Source organism: Hylobates moloch, unplaced genomic scaffold (genome assembly GCF_009828535.3).
Source record: "Hylobates moloch isolate HMO894 unplaced genomic scaffold, HMol_V3 SCAFFOLD_6, whole genome shotgun sequence".
NCBI classification, from domain to species: domain Eukaryota; kingdom Metazoa; phylum Chordata; class Mammalia; order Primates; family Hylobatidae; genus Hylobates; species Hylobates moloch.
Genome location: NW_026652281.1, coordinates 38,782,911 through 38,809,702, shown reverse-complemented (window position 1 = coordinate 38,809,702; position 26,792 = coordinate 38,782,911). Strand labels below are relative to the sequence as shown.

Below are 26,792 nucleotides of genomic sequence, written 5' to 3'. Positions count from 1 at the left end.
GTGGTAGTGTTGGGAGTGGGAACTTTGGGAGGCTTTTGGGTCGTGGGGGATCTGCCCTCATGAATGAATTAATGCCATTATCATGGGAATGGGTTAGTTATTGCAGGAGTGGCTTTGTTATAAAAATGAGCTCTTGCATGCACTCTCTTGCCTTTTCACCATGTGATAACGCAGCAAGAAGGCCCTCACCAGATGCCAGTGCCATGCTCTTGGAATTCCCAGCCTCCAGAACTGTGAGCTGAATAAACTTTTTTTATAGATAAATTATCCAGTCTGTGGTATTCTGTTATGGCAGCAGAAAATGGACTAAAAACAGGCATTGACGGCTTTAGGATTTGTTTCTTTGACCATTTATCCTTACCCCTTTCCTGCTACTGGTTGTTTAATGAGGCACTGAGCTAGGAACCCTGTAAGTGTTCAAGTGTTAAAATTGTGTTGTTTTACCTTTAAATATAAGGAGAAGAAATTGGGAGAGATCAGATTAAAATATTAAATACTTATATGGTTTAGAAAAGTGACAGCATAAGGGAGGCCAGCCAGGTCTAAGGGTAAATACTTAGGTGACCAGAAGATCTACAGTAAACTTGAGGACACATCCCACTAATACCCACAACTCAGCTCCAGCTGATTGTTTCCACATGGGACTGAATGCCTGTCCAGGGTGACACAGATTTCCAGTTTCTTGGGTAAAAAACAAAAAATGTGTTTTGGGTTTTTGGGGGTTGCTTTTTTATTATGAATTTTTTATTAAAGAGTTGGCTTAAAAACAAAAAAACTTTTTAATACCATACAGACCTACCAAAATGTGTATCTACAAATTTGCCCCACAGTCTTCAGTCCTGGGCTACAGATACTTACCTCTAAATGTTATGATTCAATGTATTATTCTTCATTTTCTCTCCTTCTTCCTCTTTGTCTTTCTTATCCCACCCTTCCTCTCTAGTGTTCTTCTTTCATTTATTTATATTGCATTTGCTTATTAAATTAATAGATTTACTTCAACAGACATTTATTAAGTTCTCACCATGTTTCAAGTCAAACTGAATAAACAAGGGTAACTTAAAAAATGGTCTTTTACTATCTCACCATGATTTAACAGGATCGCTTAACTCAAAGTGAGCTTAATAAAGGGCACCAAGAAGTCTGGCAAGAAGTTCTGACTCATGGAGTAAGGGCTGGAACCCAGTGAGGAAGAGCTGTACTTTGTGTGGTTTGGATCAGAAGGTGCTAGAAACTTTCTTTAATGTCAGGCAGACCGCAGAGAGAAAGCTACACTTACACAGTCTGAAACCTTCCAACCAACAAGAAATTAAATAAGGTTTATAGTACTAGATTAGTTAAGTACGAGGCTGGGGAATTCATTTATAACTTAAACACATAGAATTTCCTGTAGAAAACATGTTTTTAAAACTTCGGGTTTATTATATGACTTACAGTGGAAAGGTTACCTTTGTAGAGATTAATTTAAATATTGCTGGTTCAACAGTTAATGTCTTGTTGAGCCTCTTGTTGCTGTAAATATGATAAGAAAGTACATGAATGGTGGAACTCTGGGTGAGACTTTGCCACTCCAACCTGGCCAGCCTCTAGCAGTGTTATTTTTTCATGGTGCTCTTAGGGTAGTGAACCACAACTCTTCTATAAACTTCCTTATCTTTCTAAGGACAGTAAACTACACAGTTTTTAAATTCTTGAAGTCCTTAATATCCATGACATTGTTTCCTTTTAGAAGACTCCTGTCAAAATGTCTTTGAAACCGAATCTCGTTTTTCTAGTGCAAAGGTAGTTAAAAGGTAAAGCTTATCTTTTGATTCTAAAGGGAGCTCTGTTTTCTCTATAAGGTTGAATGTCTGGGGTGGCAGTTCCCAGCACAGGGTCATGGAGCAATGTGCGGCTGACTCCATGAAATTCACCTGGGGATGCTTTTCAGCTTTGCATTTTCAGGACCCCACCTCTCAAGATTTTGTAGACTTGGGATAGGACCCAAGAATCTATGTTGATTAGAAGTGCCCCAACTCATTCTGTTGTGTGGTTAATTTGGGGAAATACCAACGGTTAGGAAGAAGTAATCTGGTTTGGAAGATTGGTATATATGCACGTTACTGCTTCTGAAGTATAGAAGATTAATCAGGAAGTGTTCTGGCTACTCACTGGAGTGGTGAGGAATTACTCCAAGACTGTGGAACAAAGCCAGAACTTTCTCTCAATGTTTCTTGACCTAGAGTGGACTTAATACTTCCCAAATCTGATGAGGGAGGTGTTTTCTTTTCTGTTTGAATCTTTTATGTTTTATTGCTCGTGAGTGACTTTGTCAGCAATCCTAACCTAGATTATGAAGTCCTTTGACCTTGGAGTACATTTAAAATACCTTGTTGAAATTGTTCCCTCTTTATTCATGTTATTCTACAAGCTGCATTAAATTTCAGTATTGTTGGAGAATATTATTTTATATGCTTTAATCTTTCTTTTAATACAATTCATTCAGACCTGATTTTTTGTCAGTATCTTAATATTGCCGTGTCCCTCTGCTGTCTTAAAAATTTTTTTTTCTCTCCCCATGGTTGGAATTGTAATGACATCTAATGTTAGCTTCTGGCACGATGCTAGTCACTTTTTGCTAGCACCCTTCTGTGCAATGCTAATCTGACATTCTGAATTTTAAGCTGTATATCTCTTAAATCGTGTCTTTTCACACAGATCAGTAGCCAAGCCTTTTATCTGAGCCTTATATTACAAAAAGGATGCAAAATCAGAAGATACCAATGGAGTAATCATTTTAAAAAATAAGATACAAAATTAAATTTGGTTCAAATGTAACTGGTGATCAAAGGACCTTTCTGCATAAATTATTTTCGAAGTTATTTGTGTCTGTTTTTACTCCTTAGGTTAAGATTCTACTCAGTCATTGATTTAATTTTGCATGTCATCTAGAATATTTAATCTACCAACATTAGTAGATTATTTAATGTTTGAACATACAGAAATGTTGCCTTTAACCATATACCATAGCAAAAACTAAAGCATTTTAAATTATATGGAATAATCATATACTATGTAAATGTGTGATAACTATTCAGTAACATATTTAACACTTCTGCTTTTGGAATAAAATAGTGAAACAATTGGCAATGATTTGCCAAGTTGAAAGAAAACAATCAGATGATCTAGGCATGCCACCTATGTTATTTATATTTAAAAATTGGATTTATTTTGAGAGTTTTGTTTTCTTTAAATTCTGTCTTTGGGTAACATTTAGTTCCTATCATTTGGTAACGTGGATGGACTTTAGCTTTGAATCAGTACATGCCTTTATGGTCTTGTTAAGGTGTATAAATGAAACTACAAGAATCTGGTGGATGAAACCTGAGAAGGGAGATAATATTTGATGATGCACAACATAATCTATGTACTGCCCAATCCTTGTACTTTGAGAGTTTTGTGATAGGTTGAGAATTTTCATAAAAAGGTATGCCTTGTCCTAAAATGTATGTAGGAAATGTTTTCAGTATTTTTAGTATTAAATCAATGGAAGAGATATTTTAAACATATGAGTCAGATGTGCACTGTTTATTTTCTTGTATTGCTTACAACTGAACTTGGTAGTTTATGGAGTATTTTCTAAGACTGTTATTTATAAAATATAATAAAACTAAATTATTCATGTATTTTTATAGTAAATGCTCTCAGATAATTCTGTTAATATGATGAGAACTAGAAATATAGACCTCTTAAACATTTTTGTTTTTTCTTGATAGGAAGAAGAAAAGAATTCAGTCAGTTATCCTTCTCTCGTTAGCCACATAACTTCTTCTCTCATGAATCATCCAGTCTTTCCAATGGCAAATAAGTTCTCCTCACCTACCCTTGAGCTGCAAGGTGAATTCTCTCCATTACAGTCATCTTTGCCTTGTGACATTCATCTCGTTAATCTGAGAACAATACAGTCAAAGGTATGTCTCAAAATATATCTTATAAAAAATTACTGTTTATTATGTACTTGTTTTAAGGGGGTAAGGAAAGGAGAAAAAAATAATGTATGCTTTACTATGCTTTGAGGAATTATTAACAGGGCTTCACCTTTAGCCAAAAGCTTCATGCCTTTCATTTGACTATTGCTGTATATTTTAGAGCATATCCTGATACTAATTTACTCTTAAGTTCTTTATGGTGAGCAGGTCAGGAAATATCATTAGTAGGTGGGCAATCTGGGCCTTAAGTTTAGCACTACTGACTTTTCCCATTCATTTCTCCTTGTTAGACAGTATCTCTCAGAAGCTAGAGAAATAGTAGTTAGTTATTTCTGTATCAAAGGCTTTGTATTTTCGTACCTTTCTCTTGAGAATCACTGCAACTGAGTTTCCCATTAGAAAACCAACTGTTTAGAAGAAATAATAGAGGAAAAGCATGGGGAAGTTTTATTAGGTATGAAATTTAATTTAGTTAGACTGCAGTTATATTCATACCTGTTTTTAACATCAAAAAGATTGCATTTGGAAAGAATAAGAATTAGACATTTGACATTGTTCTTATGTGTTGCAAAGCTGTTTTGATATTGCAAATTGACATAGATTTAGCTGGAAATAGTAAGTGGTTATGGATTCTGTGGAAAATATCTCATGGTAAATGGCCTAAGTATGAAAAGAAGAGGATGCTCATGTTTAAAGACAATATAAGAGGTGAGAAATGTTTAATTTAGAACAAAGAACTAAAGCAATAAAGTAAAGATAAATGCCTATAATTTGGACATTAGAGATTTACAACTTTATGTCTAAGATATAGGAGAAAAAATATAATTTCTATTTTTTCTTTATAGATTTTTGGTTGAGACACTTTTGAAAGCAAAGGTCAGATAAACAGGGGAAAAATAGCAATAGTCTATTGTACATGCTATACCTGTCACTTGGGAGAGGCCTCAGTTCAAAAGTATTTTTTTCCCAAGGCAGTGGTTTTGGGACCTTGCCTAAATAATGTTTTAACAAAGAGCCATAAATCCTCTAGAGACAAGACAAGGAAGAAAGCATCTTCAGGCTCCCAAAAGGCAGGAAAACGTGGGAGGATAAATTTATGGGAAGAGTGAAGTCTGCTCCTAGATGCTCTGGCACTGCTGTCTCTTAGCTGATTAGCAAGCCTTGTAAAGGGGCCTGTCTTTAGACAAGAAAAGGCAGAGAGGAAGGGATGAAGACCTCTTGTGTTTGTAAATTGCTGTCCTGCCATGAAGCAGACAGAAGAAGGGACAGAATGGCCCCCTGGTTTTCTTCCTTCTTCAGCTCAATAATCCTCAGTTTTTTGAGAGAGAAGTATTTTGGTTTCCTTCAGAGATAAGGAACTTATGCTTGGCTATGCAGGCAAACATATATGACTTATAATAATGACTACAAGCAAATGCTTGAGGCGCGCGCGCACGTGCGTGTGTGCGTGTATGTGTGTGTGTATGTGTATTGAAAGGCTTTTTAAAATCATATGAGTGAACTTGCAGGATTTATTTCCTACCCACTACATGCCAGTTACTGCCATAAAACAGACAAATGCCCCTGCCCTTCTAGAGCTTAGATTCTAATGGGAGGATAAAAATAAGAAAAAGTAGGAGAAATATGTAATATGTTAGCTGGTGTTAAGTGTTATGAAGGAGTAAAAAGGGAACAGCCATTCAAAGGAGGTAACACAATTTTAATTAAGGTGTGTAGAGAGGGCCTCACAGGGGTGATAATGCAGCAAAAATCTGAAGAAGATCAGAGAATAAGAGACTCCTGCAGATTTCTGGGGGTAGAGTGCTCCAGGAAAAGAGCAAGTGTGAAGGCCCTGAGGCCGGAGAGATATGTGGCCGGAACAGAAGCTCCATGAGAGCTGTGCTTGCCCTTTATTCATTGCTATATCCCCGTGAAGAACAGTGCCTGCACATAGGATCTCAAAAACTATTTTGAATCAGTGAATTGCATAGATGTTTTTTCCGGGATTCTGCTGTGGCTTTTTGTAGGTCTACATTTTGGCTCCCCAAGGTGTGTCATAACTTCGTGAGCTAAAAGAAATGGAAAGAATAGAGTAGAGGGCATCAAATACTCTGGGCTTCAGGTTACCACCACCCAGCATAGACAGTAGAGGACATCAGCGACCTGAAGAACCCAGAGGCTTCTGGGGAGGATGGGCGGTCACCATCCCTTAGCCTCACTTCTAGGTGGCTCCTCCACTGTAGTTGTTTTAAATGTGATTGTTTTCTGGAAGCAGCTGGAGCTAACTAGAGTCAGTGAGCATAGGGTTTTACCTTCTGTAAGCGAAGCCTGGAACTTGTTTTTTATGTCACCTTTTTTTAGTGGTCACTCACTTCTTCACATCCTTCCTTCTTTTGACTATTTTCTTGTAATACAAATCTAATCACTTCTCAGATGAAAAATCCCATTGCCTACTGAATTGGTTCAGACACTAAGCATTCAGGTCGTCTGCAGTCTGGCCTCTACTCACTGCAGCCACCTGGCTTCCCGTTCCTCTTCGTGCCTTTGGACAGGTGGGCCACCCTCCCCACCTGTGGGCTGAGTGACTGCTGACTCAGCTACCATTTATAACATGAGGCTAATATCACGTATGGCTGTGTCAGGTCTTTTGCTAAAAACAGATGAAATCCTATTGTGAAAGCCTTTTGAAAACAAAAGCACTCTGTAAACATACCTTGTTACCCTAATGACACTTACTCCAACTTGGTTGCAGGTTGGGGTTTTAGCAGAGGGAATAGAGAGCAACTTAACAACATAAAGATTTGACCAAGAGGATTAAAAACTAAAATGTTAATAATGCCTATTGGTAACTACCATGCTGGCTCATAATCAGAACTAAATACTTGGCAGTTTTGCGTTATCATATCAGTTGGTGCCAGTTCCTGTGTTAGCCTTTGAGTCTTAGCACATATTTATAACAGTTGTTTAAAAGCCCGCTAGTAATCCAAGCGGAAGGATTGGTCCATTCAAAACCGCTTCTTTAAAGAATTGCCCTAACCTGATAATAGAAAGATAATCATTGAAGGGAACCGTTGTGGGTATTGATTCAAAGAAAGCTGTACTTACAAAGTGTCCACTGTAATTCCATGCTTATACTAAAAGAAAGACAAAATGACTCAATGAATAAGTGCAGAAGCCAGATCTAAGCATTTTGGTTTGGGTTCCTGTTTCTGTGTGCTAGAAGCTTCCAATGTGCAATAATGGGCTGTTCATTTGGAGAATGCAACTCATTTTTCCCCTTGAAATAATGTCAAAATAGACATAGGTTCCAAGCAAGACCTGAAGTCTGCATTGGCCTGTATTTAAGAAAGCATATTCCTAACCACCACAGTATTTCATGAGAAATGTGTCTGAAGGCCACCTTAGCATGATAAGGACACGTGTATTCCTGCCTGACCAACTCCTTCAGCACCATGATAGAGAGTGCCCTTGCTTGGCCCTGCTCTTGGCCGCTGTCTAAACGTTTCTCAATTCTAAACCTCAATTGGTTTTTTTGACTCCTGGGATAAGGGGTTATAGATTCGAAGAACAGTGAGGGTGGCGAGTTGCAGGCTGCAGGTATGATAACCCACTGAGGTAGTTCAGCAGTTCCCACTGCTAGTCCTCAGATTCACTGTATCCGGACCACACAGGGGAGATTTTAAACATAGAGACTTTTACAAATTTCCAGATCTCTGAGATTCTCATTCTATAGGGATGGGGAGGAGAGCCTAGGAATTTGTAATTTTTAAAAATGTTTCTCATGAAATTGCTGAGTTATCTCCATTTCCTAAATTAGGAAAGTAAGAATTAGAGCTAAGTTAAGTGATAAAAATAAAGTCACCCAGCGGTAAATGGCAGAATCAGGCATTCTGAATCTCAGGCCTTCTGAATCTCAGTGCTGTGTGTGGCCTCAGAGGGTAGCATTTGACTTTTTTAGAATTACTAAATTTGTTTCTGAAAGTCCGGGCTTTCAGGGATTGCTCTATATTAGTAGATGACTTTACATTTTATATAGACATATCTTGCTTTTAGGCAGACATACCTTGCTTTTCTGCTTTATATCAATTTTTGGAAAATGATTATATGCCGTATATTTGTATTCAGATGAAAAGGGGAACAGACATCTCTTGAAGCCCTGCCTCACAGCATGCTGCGTGGCCTTGCCCATTCCAGCCACTATCTACAAACTTACCCATTAGCCTTCCTATTCTGTTGGCCTGTCTTTCAACTCTTTTCCTTGATCACCCCCTTTCCCTACACTATGAAGAGCTTGAGATACTGCAAAGAAGCTTCTGTAAAGGTTTGAAACCTAGGGAACATGAACACCACTGAAATACACTAAATGCAAAAGCCTTGTCATCAGGAAAGGACCATTATTTAAAAAGGGAGATTGGGTAGAGAAGATGCTGGGAGGATCTCATGGGAGGACAGATCATGAGTCAGGCTTCTGAAGCTGGAGCTGCAGGTTCAGCTTGGAATAGAGGGACAAAGAGGAAGCTGGATAAGCTTAGCTTCATGGAGCCCTTCTACTTGGAATACTTTAGAAATGTGATATGTAGTTCAGCTCTTTTTTTTTTTTTTTCAGGTTATTTCCACAGCTTTTATATTTAGACATATTTATTTTATATAAACGTGATATATATATATATATCTTAACTCTTTCTCTATGTAATTTATTTTGATTTGTGTTTAACTGTTTCTTGCAAATAGTTAACCATCATTTCAATATCAGCACCACTTACTGAATAAGATTTTATCTCTCCACTTGTTCATTCTGCCTCTTCTTTTCTTATAAAAGGCAGTTTGAGGATTTTACTTTATTTGTCTTTCTTATAAGAATTGATTGGTGCTTTATTGATCTCCCTAGCTTCTGGAAAGGTGAAAATTGTGAGAAAAAAAAAAAATTCCTTTGTTGTACGTATCTAAGAACAGCCATTTACCTTCCCTTTCTTTCTGTCATTTTATCTTGTTGATCAAAACAGGATAGCTGTTATTGGACATTTTAATGAGCACCCTAAAAAATGAATTTCTACTGGTTATAATACCATCTTAGGACTTAAAATGAAGCATGTAATTTTCTAACCTTTCCAGCTGCCAGAATGCACTAGAGATGAGTGTTAGGTATTTTCAAAGAATCTGATTGGTTTGGAGAAATTTTCCCACCAGATGTGTAGCCATGCCTTAATCTATGTGCACCTTACTAACCGTGTGAGGAGGGTGGGGTCCTATGAGTCCTGGAGAATTTGGCCAAAGTTATGGCCCCTCTCTTCCCCACAAACGGTGGTTGCACACATAACGTTTACTACAGTTTCCAAAAGTTTACTGTTTCTTTTGGTGCGAGACGGGAATGACATAACTCACATCTTAAGATCTTCGGTAGAGGACTATTCACCTGCTTTTCTTCTTAAAAGAGACTGTCATGTGTGTATAATTTTCAGAATGGCCTTAAATCCTATTTGAAGTGGGGTGAATGGATAGGTGGATAGGTGGTAGATGGAAGGAAATTACAATTTCCAAAGCTTGGTTTCTGAATTGATATATTTTTTGATAAGTTATAGTTTTATCTCTGCTGGAACCATCAGTCAGTACTCTTTTTTTTCAGCCGTCAATTGGAGGGGTTATCTCCTTTAGTTTACAGTATTTTGTTATTTTACATCAAAAATATTTTTTATCTTTTCTCTCCTGGCTAGGTATCTATGAGCACAAATTCATAGCTAGTGCAAAGGTAGGAGAAGGAAGCTGTTAAAAGCTTAAACTTTGGAGTCAGATGTCCTGGGTATGAGCGTGTCTCATTTGCTTTCTAACCACGAGACTTAGAGCAAGTCACTTAACTCTCTGAGTCTCAGGCTCCTCCTTAGTAACATGGAGATGGTAGTAATACTCACCTTAGAGATGTTCTGAGGATTGGAGATAATTTTAGTGTTAGTAAAGCACTGAGAACAGTGTGTGGCACATAGTAAGCCCTATGAGTGGTTGACAAGTAAAGGTTCTCACCTGTGATAGTTCAGTCATGAACAATGGCGATTGTCACTAATAATGAGGTACAAACATTGCCAGAGTAAATCTTGATGTCACTTTGACTTATTCCTGATATTTTAGGTTGGTACAAAAGTAATTGCAGTTTTTGCTATTAAAAGTAATGGCAAAGCTACAATTACTTTTGCACCAACTTAATACTTTGTTAATAATTCCTCAGATATTTAAAAATAACATATCTAAAATTGTCTGTTTGCTAGGCATTATGCCAAGTGCTTTACGTGAACTTTATTTAAAGCTCTCACAAAAACCCTAAGAAGGTAGGCAATATTTTCATCCCATCTTACAGAATAGGAAAGTAACTGACCTAGAGATATGATAGATAACTGTCTAGGGCGCACAGCCAGTAATGTGGTCCTGGGGCACACGCAGGTGTGTCTGAGTCCAGATGGCTTCTCAGAACCTTATACTATCTTGCATGGGAACAAGAAGGGAGAGGGAGCACCGAAAATTGAGGGAATACACTGTCTATTTTTCTTGTGTCCTCAGTGATAATAGGACACCTACAGAAGGATATCCCAACCATTGGCAAGAGAAGACTAAGGGCTAATCCAGGATCACTGGTGGTCATTGCTGTTTGAGTATAAGAGAGAATGCTTTGTGATAGAGATTTTCTTGTATATTTACCTATTTTAATACAAACTCATATACCACCTCAACTATTTCAAAGGTTGTTGTGAGATAAAATGAGTTAATTGATGAAATGCATTCTGCACAGGATATGGCACACAGCAAGTGCTAAACAGGTATTAGCAATGACGGATATTGTCACTGCGGTTGACCGTCAGTCTTCAGAGGGACTCTTCACAGGTCCAGCTTAGCTTGCTGAATTTATAGAGGTTTACTCAAAGTCACATAAATGGTTCATGGTAGAAAAAATCATTGGTCTGATTCAGCTTTCTCTAGGCCCAGCTTTATCTGATGGCTTCATTCTGCAAACCAAGTCATCTTTCCCCATACTCCACCAAGTTGCTGGAAGAGCCTCAGAGGCCCAGCTTAGTCTATGAGCTGAATGTTGGTTTTATCCCCTGAATTAAGTTTGCAGTGGATTTTCTCTGTGCAACTTTTGAATATGCCAGCCTTACTTCAGTAATTCAGCCTCAAAAGTGATCTAATCTGTTTTACAAAGACAGTTACCTACCACAGTGCTTGGCACAATTTCAAAAATTGTAATTTTTCTTCCCCACATCCTCCCATTTTATGGGGTTCAGATATTACTAATGCATTAATGAATGTAAAAGCAGTTCTTCCAAAATCTGTTTACTCTCCTAGAGCATGCAGTGTGACTGCTTGAAGGTATCTGTTTTCCTGCATGCATATTCAAGTTAAATTCACAGTTTCCCTACTTTGAAAAACAGTTTTCTTGGAAATAAAATGTCTAGACAGACTTTGAAACTGAAAAACTGCTGCTTTGCCTCAGGTATTTTTGCTTGAAAACTGATACTTTCATGAATATTTGATTTTTTAAAAACTTGGACAAGATGATTGCTATTTCAGTTCGTTTTTACAAAAGTGATGTAATTTTAGTTTTGAGAGAAAGTATAACTTTTTCTATCAGTGGAAGTTAATTTTTGTGACTTTTATCTCTATTTTTGTATTGTCGGCTTGTAGAATTCAAATGTAGAATTCCAAAGGTGTTTCCCTCCCCACATTTTTTGTCCCCTTCTGTTGCTATAAAGGCCTTAGGAATTCATTATTCCAAGAGCAAATGTGTTGCAGGAATGTTAGCAATGCCTGCTATCAAGTGATATGTAAGGATGGACCCATGAGTTAAAATGGCCAAATGCTTTAGGTTAATAGTGATATGTGCTTTTAAAAGAGCTTAATGAAGAGGGTTTCTAATCTGTTAATCTGAATCCAGACTTTGTTACGATTTTGATATACAACTCTAGACATATAATTTAGGAGTTCCCTGAGTCTTTAGCTACAAAGTTGTAATGTCAATAAAGGAAATTTATGCTAAGGGCTTCCTGTGTGCCAGACACTTGGCCAGATCTTTGTTAAGCTATTTCATTTCATCTTCATTTCATGGAAAAGGAAAACCTGGTTTTGCTGAAACCCACGGCTAGTAAATTGCAGAGCAAAGATCCAGATATCCAGCTGTCTGACTCCCCACTCAGGCTCTGAACCACTCTTACTACACAGCTCCTGCACTAGCGCATTCTGCCCTACAAGGCAGTGTGAAGCTACTTACATAGTATTTTCAACAGGTTAATCCACACAGTGACTCCATGAAGGAAATAATACAAGCATTACCTCCATTTTACAGGCAAGAAACTAGATATTTAGGAAGAAGAAATTACTATCCTAAGGTATCACAGTTGGCACATGATAGAGTCCTCTTTGTTATTCTTTTGGAGATCTAATGATACCATAAATGAAGGGTTTTCCTATGTGTTATTTTTATACCACATGGGGAGGGTGTTTTAAATGTGTTGAAATGCATTAGAAATTTTTATCATATGATTTAAAATTGCTGTGTGTATCATGTGGTCTTGTGATGACTCAGAATTCCTTAAATGACTTTTCTCTTCCTTCAACAAAATCTTAGCAGTACCACTACAAAATATCAGTGTGAAACATCATAACATAGGTTATTCCAGCCAAGACTCTGAGGTGAGGACAGCTTTAAACTGTTGAGGCACATTAAAATCAAATCAGTGGTGGAGATTCTGACAGCTATTCAGGAAAGATGTCTCTTTAGTACATTAAAAAATCTTATCCCCTAGTGAGGATGATCAAGAGTTTGGGCATATTCCTGTCTGTGGCCAGAGAACGGGAAAGAATCAGTTTTATCACAGTGTCAGTGCTGAGCAGCACATGACTCTTTTTTCAAAAACTGTATGTTTCTTAATTTTTCCAGGAATTTTTAATTCATTTATCTTATAAACACCTTCCAACTTTAGGAAACATAAAATTTATTAAGATAATTGTATTTTAAAATATTCAGAGACCTAAACCATTCATGACATTGATACTTAAATGGATATGAGAAATTTTATTGCAAGAAAAGGTATACTGACCCTCTTAGCTGACTTGTCATGTTTAGTATTTTTATTTTTGTCTGCCTATCAACAATAGCTTCTGCAATATCAATTTAAATGATACATCAAGCTGGTAAATGTGAGCTGGCCTATCAAGTGAAAGCATAACTAAATTTAGATAGCTCTAATATAAAAATAATGAATCAATACATCAAAGATTAAGAATGCAGTTAGCAAAAATTAATGTTCAATAAAGAAGGATGTGTGACTTTTAAGTTAGATGGTATATCATTCAATGACCAGATAAGGACTAAGTTTAGGTGCAGTTTATTCAACTGATGTGTGTGTTTGAAAAATAAGACGAAAACACAATGCTTTATTTGAAGAAACTTTAATAAAACAATATATAATGTGTGGACATAAGGAAATCTAAGTCCTCGGGGATCATAGGGGAAACCAAGGCATGAGGTTACCTAACAAGTAACCTTAGAACATAATCTCACCTGGCTCAGTACAAGTAGGAGAGGATGGTAGCGGGTGAATAAGCAGTGAATATGGACCTGAGGAGAAATGAATTTGCCTAACTTTCTTGCTAAATAAATGTGCTTTTGGATGCTGACATCAAGAGAGTGGTGTGTTAAGTACCGTAAATATTTGCTTTGTTGTCTGCGCGGTGTGACTGCATTCTGCTCATTTGCAGGTGGGCAATGGGCATTCCAATGAGGCAGCCTTGATCCTCCACAGAAGAGGGTTTGATTGTCGGTTCTCTAGCAAAGGCACAGGGCTGTTTTGTTCTACTACTCAGGGAAAGGTAAGTTGAAAAGGTTATTTTTGCTTACTGTTAGTGTGCTTTGAAATCCTCTTTCTGCAAAGGATCTTGACAATAAGATCATGTTTCATTGCCTCTTTACTATCTATTCCGTCGGTCTGCAAATTAGTTTGAATCTCCCCATCTGAAAAATGCACTTTCTCAAAACTTCAGCCTCCTTTCCTTGTCAACATCAAAAGGCATAGCTGGAATTTATGCACATTTGAAGGCAATGCTCTTGTTATTTCTTAGGCCTTCTATTTCCAGCCTACAAAGTGCCTTGCTCTCAGTCGCCCAGTTTTCTCCTCCCCTGAACCACACATGCTCACATATCGTCTAGTTCAGCATTGGTAAACCTAAGTCCTACCGAGGCCAAGGCAAGTTTATAATAACTGAAGCTTATAGAGGTAGCCATAAAGAAGCAAATGGGAAAATTCAGACTGTAGGCTAGTGGGATAATCCACCCACAGCCCAGGAGGCAGCTGTACGTAGCGCCAATCAGTTGTTTTCTCTTGGGAAATAAATGTAGGTCTTGGTCTTCTGATTAATGCAGATTTGCATATGAGTCAACACTGTGCAGGCCAAACAGATCCTCAGTCTGAACACAACTTGCTGGCTGCCTATGGTTTATTTCTCTTCAAGTTGGTCTTTCTGGCAGTTCCATCAAGCCTGTCCTTGAAAGGAAACAAACCTCCAATCTCCTGCCTCTGTCACTGAAAGGGCCATGACTCAGAGAAGGCAGCTGGGCTGATTTAGGCACACAGGCAGGTCTGCCTCACCAGGCAGCTCAGCTGACCCAGCTTTCCTCCAAAACCTCATAAATAATGCTGTAGACCAGACTCAAGTGATTCAGTTCCAACCCTACAAATTAGCATGTGTGTGGGGTCCAAAAAGGTAAGAAAAATGTGGTAGGAGCCCTGGACCTACTTAGATAGATTAGCTTCTACATTTCTTTTACCCTACCCTGCTTGGAGTTGGTGCCAAGAAAGCACTGATATTTTTATTACTTTTTAATTATACTGTATTTGCACTCTATTGTATTGTTGATGATCTAAGTATACTTGGTTCTGAGCATTCTGACATTAAGGCCTTGAGTCATAAGGGGGTTATACGATCCAGAGAGACAGATAACATGGCAGCAGTGAGGGAAATACTTTCCAAATGACCTGTCCACCTCTATAGACTGAGACTCAATGACATAATGATCCTTCCTTGTAGTGAGCCTGTGTGCTCTCTCTTAACTCTTTCGGAACAGGAAAAAGTGGTTGAGGACTACCATTGTTAGGGATAAGTATTGACTAAAAGAGAATGAGGAGGTTTTTAAAGCTTCTTGGCCATTGGATGTCCTTTCTTTTATTGAAGAAGCCCCTGTGCATGATAAAATTCTCAAGCAATACAAAAAGGAGTGCAGAATATGTTGCTCATGACCATTACTGGTTTCCTGTTTCCTTCCAAGGATAGTCTGTATGTTCAAGCATGTATATATGTATATTTAATTCACCCTTTTTTCTGTAAAAGAGAACTTATATAGATATATATTTAATAACTTATATATGTATATTTAATCTACCCTTTTTTCCTCAAAAGAGAACTTCAACGTACTGTTTTATTCCTTCTCATACTAATTTTCACAGAATATATAGTTGTGCTGTTAATCTTCAAAGTTGATCTAAATATGCAAATTTTATCATTTGCTTTTCAGATATTGGTACAGAAACTTTTTAGCAAGTTTATTGTCGAAAGTCTCACACCTTCATCATTATCCTTAATGCATTCACCTCCCGGCACTCAGAATATAAGTGAGATCAATTTGAGTCCAATGGAAATCAGCACATTCCGAATCCAGTTGAGGTGAACCTGACTTTCACATTTGGATTGGGAATCATTGGCTTTTATACCTTTCTTGGTTTGACGTGCAATAAAGAAGCACATTATTTTAGCTTCTGGCTACTGTGAGAACATGAATTCTGTGATTCTGTGAGTTTTTTCTTTTTTCTTTTACCAGTACATTAAGAAAAAAAAAAAAAAAAGCCATGCTATCAATCAAGTTTCTTTTTTTTTAAAAACTTCCTCCCGTGAACTACCACTATCAGTATGAATTGATGCAACAAATGAAGAAATATTTAAAGACAGCCTCTCAACAGATTGTATCTCAGGTTATATGCTAACTAATTATGTCTATGTTGGGGGTTGCGAAGAGATTCTTACAAGTATTTGTGTGCTGATCCTTCATTAGTTTTACAAAAACACCTATTTGGCTGAAATGGAATAAAATGTTTGTGGGTAAAAGCTAATGGCCAAAATGGTTGCAATCATTCATACTAGTTAGAAAAATTATGTGTTGAAATAAGTGGAAAAGTGCAATCCATCCACCCTTATGATTAACATAGATGATTTTTATACCTTTTTCTGGTGTACCTCTTGACCTTCTCCTTCCCTTCCTACCCGTTCTAAGTATTTCCAGAAATACCTGATTTTGAATCATTCAACAGTAGAAAAAGAGGCATATTTTCATTACTTGACAGTGTGGGATGGGTGCAATTTATTCCATCTTCACTAAAATAGAAGCAATTCCATAGGTACCATAAACCTATTTTAGGTACCACAAGGTGTCTTTTTACACAGCTCATTTGAATACAGGTGTTCTGAGAAGGGGTTTCTATTTTTAAATTACCATATCAAAATGTGCCTTATTTTTTTATAAGTCTTGTTAAATCAGTTTCCATATTACTGTTTGGGGAAGGGGGAATGTTGCGGGGTCGGGGAGAGGGTGGGTACTTTCTATGACACATAAATTATGTAAATTTTGCCTGACAATGCTGGCCACATTCTGATCTGTTTCATTAAATTTGTGGTGATGTTACTCTAAACATTTTGACTATTTGAATGTACTGAGATGTCAGAAAACAAAACAAGGAAGGAAAATATTGTTAATTAAAATATGCTGCTGCCAAGGAAACTGCAACTTGAAGCAAGGATTTTGTAAAATGCAAAATCCAGCTACTGTTTCCATTTCACAGTAGTTAACTATATTAAAAAGAGAATGCTTTAAAATTGATCTTGTTTTGAAACCCACTTTTATGTAGCTCATCATGGTTTATCTTACTAAGGAATATGTTTGTTCATTCAGTTCTCAACTTTTGTATGTGCTAACCTTAAAGTGAAGTTCTGAGCGCGTGTGCCATTACAGTGCTTTTAAATAAAATTTATTTGGGATTATTGTTTCCTTAACATTAAAATAATAGCGACATTTAGACTATTCAATTTTAGCATAGAAAGGAGTCTTTGAGTATGTACAGTTTTGAAAATTCTCTTTGAGATAATCGATTTCGTATTCTGTGGCTTTCAACCTCCATTTACCTCTTGTCATTCCAATATCTTTATAGAGAAACGAAAACCCAATTTTTCTTTCACCATTTAGTTTATCATCTGGATTTTCACTCAAGATGCAGCTCCTAAGATTATTGTTACGTTAAATTCATAAACTCCTTCACCTTTAATAATTAAGGAAACAATACCAGTGTTGATAAAGATATTACAAGGGGTAATTTCATGCAATAAACATGTACTGTAAGTTTTCTTCCTCATTTTTTGGGAAAAAAACTGAAAAAAGAAAAAGGACTTCCTTTTTGTGGACATCTACAGATGTTAGGGTTGCCAGAAGCAAATCCCAGGAATGAGATCAGTATTTTCATTGCATCTTAAATGTATAACCTTCCTGGTGGGAGTTCAGTGTGTTCTGTGGTTAAGTGGGTGTGCTTAATCATTCTCGAAATTCTGATCAGATGAAATAAAAAAAAATCTTGTTGCAATAACAGTGGTTTTTGCCACTTCTGGTTGTTTGAGATAGATCTGTCCCATGTCAGTCTGGGGTTTTATTCAGCTTGTGTTGCTACCAGCAGTTCACAGGTAAAGCAAAATTCTCTTTAAACAGCAAGTTTCTGCTTTTTAAGGTTACTTTTAGAATAAATCATCAGGGAAATAGAGAAGATGCTTTTGCTTTGGGTTGTGGTCAAAAACTGATTAAATAATTTAATGTCTGTGGCACACACTAAAAACCATACACTTCAGTTGTGATCTCAGTGGCATATTTATTTGGTTAGGTTTCGTTGCATTTATTATTACAGATGTTTAGTTGACCAAGTAGTTCAGTGTTTTCTTTCCTTTTTTTGGAAATTTTAGTTTGAGTTTGTGACTGCAGTGTTCAAGAACTCAGCATCCTTGTTTTCTACAAATACCGATTAAAATGCTGTAAAATGTGTTGTAAAACATTATCATGATCTTCCCATGCCTTTGTTGTACTTGTGCTGAAGTGTTTTTATATTCCTTTGTCTGGAAGAAAATGTTTGCTTTCATTTTGATCATTTTGTTCACCTTGGAATCAACAGGTTTTGATATTTTCTCTTGGAAGATTTTATATCTTTTTGGGAATATGTAATATAAGATCTCTAATAAAAGATAATCTTATCATGTACATGGTCCTCTAGAGTACTTCTTAATCCTATTTTGTAAACGTATTAAAACATAATGAAGGGGTAGGGGGAGTAGTGAGGGTCTGTTCTTTGTTCCTTCATGATAGATTGCTTTTGTGTGTGTGTGTGTGGACACAGAGTCTCGCTCTGTCACCCAGGCTGGAGTGCGGTGATGCAATCTCAGCTGACTGCAACCTCCGCCTCCTGGGTTCAAGCGATTCTCTGCCTCAGCCTCCCAAGTGGCTGGGATTACAGGCACCCACCACCACTCCTGGCTAATTTTTGTATTTTTAGTAGAGACAGGGTTTCACCATCTTGGCCAGGCTGGTCTTGAACTCCTGACCTCATGATCCACCCACCTCAGCCTCCCAAAGTGCTGGGATTACAGGCATGAGCCACCGTGCCTGGCCTGGATTGCTCTTTCTTTAGTCCAGTTGTAGTTAGAAAACGTAGTTGTAGAGTGAAGATTGTAGATGGGTGGTGGTGAGTGTTACATCTGGGTTTGGAGACACCTTTCAGCTTGAAGTCTAGGGGACCTTCCTAGCACCTGTGCCCCACGGGGCCTTCTGAGCCCATTAGGAGGTATGCAGATTGTGGTCAGATTCCATATATAAGCAGGACAAAGTTTTGGAGGGGAGTAAGCTCAGACATGAAGCTAAGAAGGTCCATGTGAATTGATCTAGAAGGGAGGGTGGGTTGAAAGAGTCGGATCTGGAGGCACCCTCCAGCCTGCTGGCCCAGACTACTACACAGCTTCAGTGACTTTAGAGGAGTCCCCTCAAAGCTGAGAGGCAGGCGCAGGTGGAGAATAAATATTCAGGGAGGTACACATGGGTTAGCCAGGTAAAAAGTACATGTTAACTAGGAAATCTGCACTTGGTTTGGGTAACTTATGCAGTAAAGAAATAATCCACTCAAGGCCAGGTGTGGTGCCTCACGCTTGTAATCCCAGGACTTTGGGAGGCTGAGGCATGCAGATCACTTGAGGCCAGGAGTTTGAGACCAGCCTGGCCAACATCGTGAAACCCCATCTCTACTAAACATACAAAAATTAGCTGGGCATGGTGTCGGGCACCTGTAATCCCAGCTACTTTGGAGGCTGAGGCAGGAGAATTGCTTGAACCCAGGACATGGAGGTTGCAGTGAGCTGAGACTGTGCCACTGCACTTCAGCCTGGGCAATAAGAGTGAAAATCTGTCTCAAAAAATAATAATCCAGTTATGCACACACAGGAATGTAACAATCTGTAGAAGTTAGTAAAAATAGATGTCATTGAGAAATAGTGAGACTTGTCTTTGGCCCCATAAAATTAGATCATTAACATGTCAAAATAATTTGAATTATTTTATGTTCACAATGCCTTTTACAAACCTTCGAATCAGACTAACAAAGGGCAGTTATGATGTTGAAAAGTTGGATCACAGGGGAGTTGAAAGAATTAGCAAGTGCTCTGTTACTACCACATATCAAAGCAGAAAACTACCACATATCAAAGCAGAAAGAGAGGTTGTAAAGGGCGAGATTTCTCCAGTACACACTAGATGAAGCAAAAATAGGAAATTGTAACTGTCCAGTAACTAATGTTCAAGGTAGGTAGCACTCCAAATACAGCTATTGCCAGGTATGAGATGCCGTCTAAGCTCTGTCTGGATCTCTTGGTTTTTCTTTCCCCTGAGTTGTCCTCATTCTTGGGCAAGGTCTGTCCATTGAATGGCAAAATGGCTGCCAGCAGATCCAGACTGGCATCCAGACAGCTCAGAGACCTCAGTGGAAAGGGCACTTTTATCTACACTTTTGTCTAATTTTTTCAGCAAATATCCTGGAATTAATGTCACTGGCTCTTTGGCTCATGTGCTAATGGTTATGGCTAGGAGTATAGACTTAGGTTCAACTGAATCACATGGAGAAATGGGTGAGGAGTAGTGCCCCACCCCCAACCCAAAGAAAATGGAGTTCTACAACCAGAGAAACAGGAGTTGGGTGCTCAGATACTTTGGATACTAGGCAGGCAAAATACAGTAGAAATACATTGCAGAGGAAAACCAAATGGAGATTGTGGATTTAAAGGAAGCTGAAAGCAACACCCAGTTTGAGTTTCAGGAAAGGTCCCATAGAAGAAGTGGACTTGAGATAATTAATTCTTAGAAGATGGATTTGATTTTAGCAGGTAGAGACCATATGTGTCCCCTGTTAAAAAAAAAAAAAAAAAAGGTGGGGCAGCAGGGGGAAGACATGATAACAACAAACCCTAAAAAACTAGAAGTAGTATCTTCTGTCTGAAGCAGTGCTGTCCTATAAAGCTTTCTTTGGTCATGGAAATGTTGTTTATACTTGCTCTGTCCAGTGTGGTAGCTACTAGCCTCTTTTTTAGCTCTTAAGTATTTGAAATCTGATTAGTGCAACTAAGGAACTAAGTATCTTAATTAAATGTAAATAGCAACACGTAGCTACTGTGTCTGGAGTGCATAGTTACGTATAATACCTGAGTAGAAAGTACAACTGGAAATACAAGTTAAGGCCACATTTTGCTAGAATCCTGCTACTCAAAGTGTGGTCCTCATCCCAGAAGCATTGACATTGCCTGAAACATGTTAGAAATGAAGACTCACAAGTCCCACCCTGGATCTACTGAATTGGAATCTGCATTTTAGCAAGATTCCCCCAAGAATTCATGTGCTCATTAAAGCTGCCCTAGCACATTTTTCAAGAAGTTAGGTCTCTGTCTTGTCAAACTTTTCTAAATAACTCTTTAAGTCCCACCCTTACAATCTCTACTGCCTGAAAACATCCCATAAAATCTGTGCACTTGTCCTAACACCAACCAATTACAAGCTATTTCCGGCCCTGCCCACTTCTAAAAAGTGACATTCAAGTCTTCCTTGTTAAAAATCTTCTGTTTATCTTGGAAAAATATAGACGCATATTAACTTGGATTAACATAGAAACTTTTGCCATGGCCTAAAAGCCCTACCTGGCCTGGTCCCTGCTCTTCCACGTATGTGAACTTTATTGTGTGTGTTGCATAAAAATTTATTTCCTGACTCAAGCCAGTCTTGCCTTCTACCACTCTCCCTCTTACTGACAGTTGTCTAGTATTTTCTAGGTCTCTAGCTCGCCAAGATCATTCCTCTTAAGGGCCTTGCACTTCCCTCTGCATCAAAGGCTCTGCTCTCAGGCCTCCCTATGGCAGGCCTCCTCCTATCCTTCTCATCTTAGTTCAGTTGTCATCTTCTTAAGGCCCTCTTCTCTTGACCAGCCACGTTATCAGAGTCCTACCTCCACTCCTTCACTGAGTTATCTCCTTTTTCTTACAGCAGAGCAAAACCTGAAATTTTGTTGGTTTGACTTCCCCATTAGAATGTAAGCTCCTCTGAGGGCAAGAACTGCAGCCGTCTTGCATTGTATCCCCACGCTTGGAACAGCAGGGGTTCCATAAATATTTGTTCAATAAATGAATAATGATTACCACCTGTAAATGTAGAGAAACAAGAAATAATTTCAGAATAAAAGGCTGCAAAATCCATTACATCTAAATATTTGTTTGTTCATGTTATTTCCCTACTCAAAACTCTCAGGGAATTCCCATGGCCAGTAAAGAATGTATAAATTTTCAAGCTCTATTCCTAATCCCCTCAAAGGATATGACCTTATGGAATATACTGAAAGTTATTATTAACCAAAAGCTGCCCCTTCACCTTCTTCTTCCTAACAAAACTCTGATTTTACTCAAGTATCAGGTAGCCATGGGTCTCAGAGGGTGAATCGTGGCTGGTCTAAATCGATCATGATAATTTCCTTCTCCAGGCTGGATTATTGATTTAGGAATTGACATCTGATACAATTCTGGCCAATCCAATGACCTATCATGGAAATTAGTTGGGAGCTTCTGGGACAAGCCTCTTTCCTCCCTCTTAAAAAGGGGAGAGCATCTTACTCTCGCATGACCAGGTTCAAAGACAGCATTGGGTAAGTGTTGATGCTAGAGCTGCTGCAGCCATTTTGTAACCCTTCAGGGAAAGCCTGAGGACAGAAGTCAACTGGATAAGTAGAGCCTTGGTCCCTGATGATGCCGAGCTGGTGAATGAACCAATTCCAATTTTCTCATTATATGAAGTAATAACTCACGTGAGTATTTGGAGTTTAGTGTTACATGACAAAGAGCTAAAAGCATTTAAACCAATGCTCTTGGGTGTCACCACTGCCCCAGCACCACGCTCTTACTTATGTAGATGCTTTGCTGAATGGGGTACATGTGGACTTGAGTGACTAAGTCCACTCAAGTGGACTTGATTGCAGAGTCAGTCCCTCGGAACATGGCCTCTTACTTTGTCTCTCCTCCCCTCACCTCTCACAGATTTTGCTCAAAAATTTTAATAAACTGCACTTTATTACATTGCAGTATCTTTTTTCAAACATGAGGTGTGTAGACGGGTTTTTAAAAATGCGAAGTGAATTAAGCATGTGGGTACTAGGGAAATGCCTGAAGATTTTAGAGTTCCTTTAGCATATACTCAAAGAGTGTTTTAATTTAGATGTGGAATTGGGGCTGGCTCCTGTGTGGCAAGATGACCCTTCCAAATGTCAACCAAAAACTGGAGGTAGAGGGGAAGAATAAGTAAAAGGGGCTGGGGTGGGAGCAATGAGTCAGTGGCAGCTAGTTTCTTTGAAGTATGTCAAGTAACTCTTTCAAGTACTTTGAGACTTTTTCAAACATCGTTGAGAAGCTGTCTGTGAATTTCTAAATCTACAAAGGAGGGAAATTGTAACACTGCTATTTAAAAAGGCCCTTTTTTTTTTTTTTTTTTTTCAAATTTATTGTTTAGATTGACATTGTAAAAGGGCCTATTTTACGGGCTTTACATGTAGACTTGAGTTCTTGGCTCCCAGATTTTTTAATTCACAGTTTAGCCCTAGGACTCATTTTCTGGTCTCAGAGCTAAATGACAATGCTAGCAAGCAAGATGTACCTATAGGGTCCGGATATGTGAAACACCAGTAAAATAAAATAGAACCCTCACTGGTTGGCTTTCAAAGCTTGATCTGAAGTTGGCGGTAGGTCTTTGTTTGGTCTGAAACTCCCTCCTGGAACTGGAGACTCAGAGACTTTGTGTTTCTTGGGATGGATTTTTCAGCCATATGCAGGACTGAAATAATATCGGACCGGCTATATGGAAGTGAGTGTTCCAGAAAAACCATTTGAGTCATTCATTTACGTATTCATCTTCCTAAATGAATTTTCTAAGTGCAGTTAATAAGATTACTTTGAAGTTAAAATATATTTTCTTAAGTAAAATCTGCAAACTCATCCTCACTCAATTTGTGGGGTACCTTTAAGAGGAGTCTGAAGGCAGTTTTCACTTTTGCATTGTGCCATCAATGAACATTAACTGAATTTATCATTTAAGCAGGGCAGTTGTGTCAGGCTCTGAGAGAGGGGGATTTTAATAATCCTGCCCTCCTATTAGTAAGAAAGATAAATCCCAATGCAGTTAAGGTGCCAGAAGATGAGAGCAAGAGGGTCACATTAGTGGCACAAATGACAGATCCTCTGGGAGTACAGAGGAAGGAGACTTTCCTTCCATCTGGAATGATGAGGAGGAAAGGCAAGGAGGTAGGAGAATTAGAGCTGAGCCTGAAGAATAAGTGTATCACCAGCTGGGTGTGTGAGAGGAGGGTGACTTGAAACCAACAGCACAAAGGCAAGAAATCTCATTTCTCGTAGAAGTTTCATGAAGGGAAATTATTGGAAGTTTGGCTGGAAGTGTTTTTGATTAAAGACTCTGCAATCTGCATGTAGAGTTTGGATTCTACTCTACAGAAGAAAATGGGGGTGTGGCAGTGTGCCCATTAACATTGATCTGGAAACACATTTAAGTATCTGAAAAGAAAAAAGCATGCTTATAGTTTTCAGGAAAACTTAAATAACCACACAATTACAAATAATTGTGAAGGAAAGGGCAGGTATATCTCTGAATTTGTGATTTTTTTTCCTTGCAGCCCCACGATACTTAAGGAAATTATGAAATATAAATTTCTTATATATGAGCCTGTTAGCCCCAGAACTCTATAGTGATACAATGAAACCTTATCAGTGAAAGAGTAGAATCTAATCCAAGTGTGGACAGAACATTTTCCATAGTATTAAAGTAACTAGCCCCTTTCATTAGTCCACAGCCAATCTACTTCAGAGCCGTCTCTAGGGTTTAATTTGTTAACCATAAACTCAGGAATATTTGTCACCCAGATAAGAGGTTAAAGAATTAATGAGACACATTATTAAAATTCTTTTAGCTTTAAAGAGTTCTATTATTTTAAGGTTTAGTAGAACCTTGTCATCATGCAATCTCTTGGGCCTGTGTCATTGAAGTAAAATAATGATGAAGTTTTGTAATTAAGTGAAAACTACCGTAAGTGAAAGAGTAGGGCACCTTGTCCTGAATCTCACCCTGTCTCCACCATGGGAAATGAGTGGGGTTTCTACAGAGTTGTGGCACATAAGCACATGCCTTGGTTAGTTCTTGTAGCTTTGACAAGTAGAGGAAACATGAAGCTCTTTGGAATACAAAATTTCAAATTAGAGGGTGACACAAGGGGCAGAGTGGCACCAGAAATAATGGCTGGCCTTTGAAACTATGCACCTGGCTTCGTTAAAATCTCTAGAAATAAACAATGAAAATAAAAGCTGTTCTAAGTTTAAAAAGAAAACTACCTATTTGAGCACCTGGTTTCAAGGAGCCAGGCAGGAGGCTATAGGGATTCGGAATTTGCCAGGGTTCCAAATAGAAGGCAAACTGTCTGTCTCAGGCATGCAGAGCCCTGGGAGCATGGAGTCTGATGTTGCCATCTGTGCGATTGTGACAGTCGCCTACCTGATGAAGTTTGTAAAGCATTAGAGGGTGGCTCATGGCAGTGGGTAAATCTTGACTTGTCTGGGGGCAGGGGAAAAAGAAAGGATTACTAAATGGTGATACCTTTGTTTCTCATCCTTTTGCAGAAGGCACAGTCAGAAGTTAAATAATGATGATGATAATGATAACAGCTAACATTTTCCGTGTCATGTGCCAGGTAGGTACCGTAAGACATTTAGCATACCTTCTGTCATTTAATCCTCACAGCCACCCTATAAAGGATATGCTATTGTTATACTCATTTTACAGAACAGGAAAGTGAAGGCCGATGAAAAACTTCTGTCTATCCAGGAGTCTGCATACTATAGTCCACAGGCCAAAGCTAGCCCACTGCCAGTTTTTGTAAATAAAGTTTTACTGGAACACAGTGATACCATTTGTTTACATATTTTCTGTGGCTGCCTTATGGCTGCAAAGGCAGATTGAGTAGTTTTGACAGAGACTGTGTGGCCTGCAAAGCTGAACAAATTTACTATTGTTCCTTTACAGAAGAGTCGCTGCCATCTTGTCTCTCTGTAGAGGTTGGGTTCTTAACACTATCCTTCCACTTCAGATGGAAGTCTTAAAGCTGTCACTTCAGGGAATATTTTTATTACAAAAGAGAATGGAAATGATGCAACGGTAATGGAGAGAACATCAGATTGGGATCTGGTGATCTGGATTTCAGTCTCAAATTCTGCAAAAGTAGCTGTGGGACCTTGGAGGAGTCACTACACCTCCTAAGAACTATTTTTCCTGGTCTGCTGATTAAAGCCACACTGCCAACTTTCCAAATTAGAAGGTTTCCTAAACACTTTTTCTGGTTGCAGAAAACTATTTTAGCAGATGAAATAAAATGCATTTTAACTGGTTCTCCATAGCAACGCTTACAGCTCTTTCCAGTAACCTTTTGAAGTCTGACTTCTCCATGTTGTGGTTATGGCACCTTTGGGTACATAGATATTTGGGGATGGGAACAAAATGATCTGTTTAATGCAAAACTTATTTGGGTTTTGTTTGGGCTTGTAAATGCCAGGGTTTCCTTTCCCAGCAACAACATAAGCCTGAAAAAAAAGAACCTGAAACTTTATCTGGGGTGGTTAAAGCCCAAATTTTAAGAGTAATCTGAACAATTTTGAAAGGATTACATGAAAATAGCTGTTTTGACCAGGGAACCAGCAACCACAGCTCATAAATGCCTTTGGCTTAAGATCAGTGTGGGGACATGCAGAAGAGGAGATTCTCTTCAACTGAAGTACTAAGAGGAGAAATGTTTTTAGATCTCCAGAAATCTTAGTTTTTGGCTCTCTGTGGTTAAAAATCAGTCCTGGTGTAGCTTTGCCCTGAAAGATTAAGGGAAAGGACTGCTTAGGAAAATATAATGACTGCTTGGTAAGAAGTGCCTGAGCAGTGACTTCCACATATTGTGGATTTGCTAAGGTGTCTGGCGATGGGACCTTCACCTTGTTCCGCAATGCACCCTGGTGGTTTGAAGCAGGAAGCATGTGTAGTTTGGTGATGCTGTCTTGACTCTTCAATTTAGAGTATGAATATTTGGAGTGGGAGCAGAGAGGAAGTAATTAAATGTATATCTTTTTAAAATGCAACCTCAGTCAAGTTTGAATCTGACAGAAGTT

At 38.4% G+C, this 26,792-nt stretch overlaps 1 protein-coding gene across 2 annotated transcripts in view; it reads left to right on the top strand.

The window, feature by feature from the left end:
• MAN2A1 (mannosidase alpha class 2A member 1) overlaps positions 1-18,270 on the top strand; it is a 177,114-nt gene extending 158,844 nt beyond the window's left edge. For both annotated transcript variants that reach the window (XM_058440641.1, XM_058440642.1), the window contains 3 exons: positions 3,756-3,950; positions 13,689-13,799; positions 15,499-18,270. In XM_058440641.1, the coding sequence (XP_058296624.1) occupies positions 3,756-3,950; positions 13,689-13,799; positions 15,499-15,651 (459 nt within the window). In that variant the 3' untranslated portion in view covers positions 15,652-18,270. The remainder of the gene's footprint in view (positions 1-3,755; positions 3,951-13,688; positions 13,800-15,498) is intronic.
• Positions 18,271-26,792: the final 8,522 nt, after the last annotated feature.